Here is a 7151-nt window from a genome sequence, read left to right on the forward strand (position 1 = left end):
TGGCACACCCTCCTCATTCCTGAAGAAGGGCTTATGCCCGAAATGTCGATTCTCCTGTTCCTTTGATGCTGCCTGACCTGCTGCGCTTTTCCAGCAACACATTTTTAAGCTCTGATCTCCAGCATCTGCAGTCCTCACTTTCTCCTATCCGATCTGCTGCCAAATCCAAATGTTAAAGTTTTCAGAGTAAAGAATGTCAGGGAGTGACTGTTTAGCCTCTCAATGGTGTTTCAGTTTGAGTTGCTAAGGCAGCTTGCAGCCTGTTGCAGTCTGGACTCAGGTTATTGATGGACGAAGCTCCAACAATTTTCCAAGCTATGACTGACCAGGAACCTCTCCTGCACTTACCTGTAACCCTAACCCTATCTATTGTCTGCCGTTGGCACATCTTAGAAGGAGTTTGTTTGGCCATGTTAAGGATGCACCTTCCTAATTTTGATTTTAAATGGGCACCATTTATTTTTAAACCATCTCAATTTAGATTTCCCCACAAAAGGGAACATCTTTCCATGTCCACCAGTCAGGACCCCTCATGACTGTAACCATGCGTGTTTCAGACACTGGCAATCAGTGTGATTTTTCCAGCCCTCCTCCTGGTGCAGATGCCTCTCACAAATTCCTGTGGATTCTACAGCTCTCCGCCAAATGTGACTCCCTCCCATCCTGGCCTCTCTGTTGCTGCATGATTGAGGTTTTGCTTTCAGCTGCCTCTGGAACTCCCTCTCTCAGTCATCCCCTCCACCCCCTCCTCCATAAAAACACTCCATAAAACCTCCCTGTCTCTTAGCTTTTTCCCGGTTTTCTTACTCACATCTGCTCCTATTTTAGTATGCTTGAATCAGATTACAATGGGATCTGGACAAGATGGGCAAATGGGCTGAGAAGTGGCAAATGGGGTTTAATTTAGATAAATGCGAGGTGCTGCATTTTGAGAAAGCAAATCTTAACAGGACTTATACATTTAATAGTAAGATTCTGGGGAGTGTTGCTGAACAAAGAGACCTTGGAGTGCAGGTTCATAGCTCCTTGAAAGTGGAGACGCAGGTAGATAGGATAGTGAAGGTGTTTGGTATGCTTTCCTTTATTGGTCAGAGTATTGAGTACAGGAGTTGGGAGGTCATGTTTGGATGTACAGGACATTGGTTAGGCCACTGTTGGAATATTCCATGCAATTCTAGTCTCCTTCCTATCGGAAAGATGTTGCAAAACTTGAATAGCTTCTGGAAAGATTTACAAGGATGTGGCCAGGGTTGGAGGATCTGAGCTACAGGAAGAGGCTGAACAGGCTGCGGCTGTTTTCCCTGGAGCATCAGAGGCTGAGGGGTGAGCTTGTAGAGGTTTATAAAATCATGAGGGGCATGGATAGGGTAAATAGGCAAAGTCTTTTTCCTGGGGTGGGGGAATCCATAACTCGAGGGCATGGGTTTAGGGTGAGAGGGGAAAGATATAAAAGGGACCTAAGGGGCAACGTTTTCACGCAGAGGGCGGTTTGTGTATTGATTGAAGTGGCGGGGTAGCTCAGTGGTGTTAGCGCTGCTGCCTCACAGCATCAGGGATCCAGGTTTGATTCCAGCCTCTGTCTGTGTGGAGTTCACATGTTCTCCCCGTGACTGTGTGTGTTGGCTCCAGTTTCTCCCATAGTCCAAAGATGTGCAGGTTTAGGTGGATTGCCAAATGGGAAATGTTGGATTACAAGAATAGGGGTGGGATGCTTTCCAAAGGGTCGGTGCAGACTTGATCAGCTGAATGTCTCTGCGTGCAATGTAAAGATTCCATTCTATGAAATTCAAAATTTCTTTTCTGTCATTACCATATTCTAAACGTATTGTGCCCTCTGGGTGCTAAATAAATGCAAGATTTCATTGTTTGGGCAGATGAATGAGTAAATGGCACTTAGAGCGCCGTAATTAGATTATTCACTCTGTTGGGCATGTTATGATTAGATTAGATTATACTACAGTGTGGAAACAGGCCCTTCGGCCCAACAAGTCTACACCGACCCTCTGAAGCGCAACCCACCCATACGCCTACATTTACCCCTTACCTAACACTACAATTTAGCATGGCCAATTTACCTGACCTGCACATCTTTGGACTGTTGGAGGAAACCGAAGCACCCGGAGGAAACCCACGCAGACACTGGGAGAACGTGCAAACTCCACACAGTCAGTCGCCTGAGGCGGGAATTGAACCCGGGTCTCAGGCGCTGTGAGGCAGCAGTGCTAACCACTGTGCCACCGTGCCGCCCACTAGATCCCCTTCTGAAGCAGGTGGGACTTTAACCTGTACCCCCTGGCTCACAGGCAGGGAAGTTACCACTGCGCCAGCGGTTGCTCTATATGACATTAGTGTGTTTTGTTTTCAGCCTGTATTTAAATGAGATCAGTGACAGCGGGAAGAAGGAGCTGCACAGGCTCAGTCGGGAGCAGGACGGGGTGAAAGTTCTGGCTTCGATCACAGATGGCTCCAACATCTCGGCCTACTGGACACTGATCCTGAAGAACGTCATGCGAAACGCCACAAACAGGGACCAGGAGCGCATGGCCAACTACCTGACACTGTTTCAGAATGAGCTGAAGTTCAGTCGCCAGCAAATCCGAAACCCTTGGAAAAAGCTCAGACTTCTGCGGGTGGAACGTCGAGTCGAGAAACTGCTGAGAAACGTCCAACAGGGCAAATAGCAGCCAGCACCGCTACTGTTTCAGTGTTAGCACTGATTGGTCCTTTGGTGGCATCCCACTGGTGGCCTGTTGTGTGAGACTTGGGTGAGCTGATCACAGGGAGAGAGCAAGGCTCTTGCCTTGTTAGGTTTAGACTTTGATTCCTGTTAGGTTCTGGGGAATGTCTTGTAAAACTCTGTATGATGTTGCAATCACCCCTAGCTAGGTTGGGGAGGGAGAGATCAGAGGCACAGATCAGCTACTGCTCAGGGATCCTGAATGGACAGCTGTTTCCCTTGCCCAGCAGAGGGAAAACGAGGCAAACGCTCCCAAACTCTGGAGGTAGATCTCTAAATTGACTACCCGACATGGAGTTTCAATCCTGGGATTGAGGGTTTCTCTAAATGACTCGCCAGTGACCAGTTGGATGTTGAAAATCTCCCTGCACCCTCAGGAATGTTCTGGAAATTTCAGGAAATAAAGATTTATCTTTGCTGCCAGCAAAACAAAACTCAGAGAACATGAGCAATAAATTGTTTCTTTCCATTTTTTAACAAAAATGCTTCTTTTTATTAGTTGTAAAAATATTAAAGAGTGTGGGGGAGATGAGGCTGGAGACTATTAGTTATGTAGTGAAATCCCCAGGAATATGTCTAACCAGAGATGGCAACCATTTCTTTTGGTATCTGTTCAATGCTGGGTATTTAATAAAGAAAAACTTGCATTATGTAGCACATTTTGCAGTCACTAGATCCCTCAAAGTGCTTTACACTCAATACTTTCTGACCCACTCAAAGTTGTAACTAGCACCAGCTAATTTGCTCAGCAGAACCAAGCAGCCGTGACCAGGACACTGGGATCTCTTATTTTAAAGGAATGTCAATTGAGGGATAAACCCTGGCCAGGACACCAGGCATAATTCCCGGCTCCTCCTCCCAATAAAACCATCGGGTTTTTCACATCTCCCCGAGCAGATAATGGAGCCTTACCCTGTTCTGATTGATCTCCCCGAGTACTGTACTGGAGCGTTGAGTGCACGGGGAGGTGATGGTTTAGTGGATTATTGCTGAACTGTTAATCCAGAGACTCAGGTAGATTTATGGGACCCAGGTTCAAATCCTGCCAGAGTAGATGGTGGAATTTGAATTCTGTAAAAATCTGGAATTAAGGGTCTAATGATGATCATTAGTTCATTATTGATGATGGGAAAAACCCATCTGGTTCAGTAATGTCCTTTAGGGCATCCTCACCTGGTCTGGCCTCCAGTGACTCCAGCAACATGGCTGACTCTAACAGCTCTCTGTGCAATTAGGGACGGGGAGTAAGTGCTGGCCTAACCAGCGATGCCCACAACCCATGAGTAAATATACCCTCCTGTGGGGTATAGAAGGTTCCATTTCCAGTGGGAGCCTCAGTAGACTCGACAGGAAGATGAATTGGTGTATGAGCACAGTTTGAGCAATTTAGGTTTATAATCACTCAAGTTTAGAAGAATGATTTAATTGAGGTATTTAAGATTCTAAAGGGGATTGACAAAGGTGGCTCAGTGGTTAGCACTGCTGCTTCACAGCACCAGGGTCCCAGGTTTGATTCCAGCCTTGGGTGAATGTGCAAACTCCACACAGACATTCTCACCATGTCTGCGTGGGTTTCCTCCGGGTGCTCTGGTTTCCTCCCACAGTCCAAAGATGTGCAGGTCAGGGTGAATTGGCCATGGTAAATTGCCCATAGTGTTAGGTGCACCAGTCAGACGGATATGAGTCTGGGTGGGTTACTCTTCGGAGGGTCAGTGTGGACTGGTTGGGCCGAAGGGCCTGTTTCCACACTGTAGGGAATCTAATCTAAACATGGAGCGGATGTATTCTGAGGGGGCACGGTTTTAGGCTGAAGGTTGGCAGTTATCTGGAACAATTCTTTCCCCGAGTACAGCTGCTGCCAAGACAAGGAGGAGATGGGCAGACCTTTAATCAGTAATGGATTGAGGTTGTGGGGAGTGGGCAGGAAGGTGGAGTTGAAGCTGAGGTGAGATCAGCATGATTGTATTAAATGGCGGAGCAGTCTCATGAGCTGAATGGCCTTGAGCTTCTGGTCGTATTCTAGCCCCACACTCACCAGGACCTCTCGCAGCATGTGACTCTGTCGAATTCGTCTGCTATTGGATTCCTGCACTCAGCCTTATTCCAATTAAACCAATGTGACTCTGAAATGTTTCGGGATGTTCAGCTACTTTACTGAGGCATTATATTTTGAAGATGAGCTTTGTTGTCTTAAAATGGATGCAGAGAGGAGAATAATCGCTGATAAGTTTTATTCCAAAAGATTCATGGATGTGCATACTGCCCCCTCTGGAGGTCAAAACCGGAAAAGCACCCACCACTGGGAGGACAACTTGGGCATCAGGCACTTCCCTTCATTATTGCTTTTGTAGCGACTGTACCAGGGTCAGCCAGACAGCCGATATGGAATAGGAGTTCCCTGATTGAGGCTGTTAATCAGGTCCAATCAGGGAGCCCTGGCTGACAGAAATAAACAGGAGTATTTCCCCAGTGGAGGGCTCTCTACGCGGGAGTCCTCCCCCTTTCTCTCGGGGATCTGGGGTGGAGGGTGCTGCACGCAGCAGTCCCCTGCAACCGCAGATTGCGGTAGTTCACGGACTCCCAGCCCAACTGCTTGTTCTGCGGTGCTGTGGAGTCCGTGGACCACGTATATATTGGGTGTGGGCGTTTGCACTCCCTTTTTGATTTTCTGAAAAACCTTCTCCTCTGCTTTTGGCTGCACTTCAGTCCCACGCTCCTGATCTTCGGGCACCCGGTACGGAGGAGGGAGGGCAGGTCTGAAGACCTCCTCGTGGGCCTGCTCCTGGGCCTGGCCAAACTGGCCATCAACAGGTCCAGGCAGCAGGCCGTGGAGGGGGTCGTTAGGGCCGACTGCCTGCCCCTCTTCCGCGGTTACGTTAGAGCCCGGGTGTCCTTGGAGAAGGAGCACGCGGCGTCGACCAACACCCTGGAGTTGTTCAGGGAGAGGTGGGCGCCGCAGGGAGTGGAGTAAAATAAATAAATAAATAAATAAATAAAAATAAACAAAAAAAACCAAACAGGAGGCAAGGGTAGTGTTTGTCACTGGCCACCCGGGTGTTTTCCTATCTTCCTGGTGGTGGAAATTGAATAAAGATTCGTGCACTTTGTGTCTTCCACTGTGTCTCACACCTGCACACACACACCATGGGTGCTGGGGGAAAAAAAAAAGCACTACCGCATTAAAAAAGAAATGAAAAAGAAAAAAAGGGGAGTGTTCACACCTGCAAAAAAAAGAAAAAAAAAAGAAAAAGGAAAAAAAAAAGAAACAGGAGTGTTCCAACTCTATTTTGATTTAGTCCCTACCCTCCCTCTCACTGTTTTGATCACACAGCACTGCCCTTTGATGTGAAGGGCAGTGTTTGTCACTGGCCACCCGGGTGTTTTCCTATCTTCCTGGTGGTGGAAACTGAATAAAGATTCGTGCACTTTGTGCCTTTCACTGTGTCTCACACCTGTGCACGCACACAACATGGGTGCTGGGGTAAAAGAAGCACTACCGCAGTTAGGCGGTAGCGTGGGTGTAAAGAAATAACTAACAAAACAGGAGTGTCAGACATCCTGTTCATTCTGAGAGCTGCCTCAGAAGGAGCTGGATTCGTGTTCAGGACTTTCCATTTTGTGTCAGGGAGGGGACTGACTCAGTGTTGGTTGGTCCACAGCCTGTGTACTCTGAGGAGGAAGAAGAGGAGAGTTCTCTGAGTGAAGCGCATTTTGACTTCTGGAATTCTTTTTAAAAATTTAACCAGGATTGTCCTGATCAGGCTGGCCATAAACCGGTCCAGGCAGCGGGCCGGGGAGGGGTTCGTTAGGGCCGGCTGCCTGCCCCTCTTCCGCAGTTACGTTAAAGCCCGGGTGTCTCTGGAGAAGTAGCACACGGTGTCCACCACCACCCTGGAGTTGTTCAGGGAGAGGTGGGCGCCGCAGGGAGTGGAATGTTTTATTTCCCCATCCGACTCTGTTTTGAATTTATCCCTGCCCTCTGCTTCACTGTTTGACCCCGTAACTCTGCCCTTTGGGGAGTCGAGAAGGGCACTGCTTGTCACAAGTCACTCGGGTGGCTCCTTTCTTCCTTGTGGTGGAATATAAATAAAGAACAACTTTTTGCGATACCTCTGTTGGGTGGTAGTGTGGGTTTTAAGAAAAAGAAGAAAAAATATGAAACCAGGAAGTTGGAAATTCCCTTTAAAAAAAACAGGAGTGTCCTGGGCAGGGTGGCCATGAACAGCCCTTCATCAGGAATACAGGCAGAGAGCCTGAAGGGTGGAGAGATAAGTGAGAGGAGGGTGAGGGTGGGGAGAAAGTAGCATAGAGTACAATAGGTGTGTGCGGGAGTGTCTGGGTGTGTGTGTGTGCGGGGGTGTGTGTGTGTGCGGGAGTGTCTGGGTGTGTGAGTGCGGGAGTGTCTGGGTGTGTG

The 7151-nt window shown here is 48.2% G+C and overlaps 1 protein-coding gene across 6 annotated transcripts in view; it reads left to right on the forward strand.

Moving 5' to 3' along the window:
- Positions 1-3220, forward strand: part of nlrx1 (NLR family member X1) — a 60576-nt gene extending 57356 nt beyond the window's left edge. For all 6 annotated transcript variants that reach the window (XM_043676489.1, XM_043676488.1, XM_043676485.1 and 3 more), the window contains exon 8: positions 2366-3220. In XM_043676489.1, the coding sequence (XP_043532424.1) occupies positions 2366-2681 (316 nt within the window). In that variant the 3' untranslated portion in view covers positions 2682-3220. The remainder of the gene's footprint in view (positions 1-2365) is intronic.
- The last annotated feature ends 3931 nt before the right edge of the window (positions 3221-7151 follow it).

The sequence above is a fragment of the Chiloscyllium plagiosum genome, chromosome 35 (assembly GCF_004010195.1).
Source record: "Chiloscyllium plagiosum isolate BGI_BamShark_2017 chromosome 35, ASM401019v2, whole genome shotgun sequence".
Taxonomy (NCBI): Eukaryota; Metazoa; Chordata; class Chondrichthyes; order Orectolobiformes; family Hemiscylliidae; genus Chiloscyllium; species Chiloscyllium plagiosum.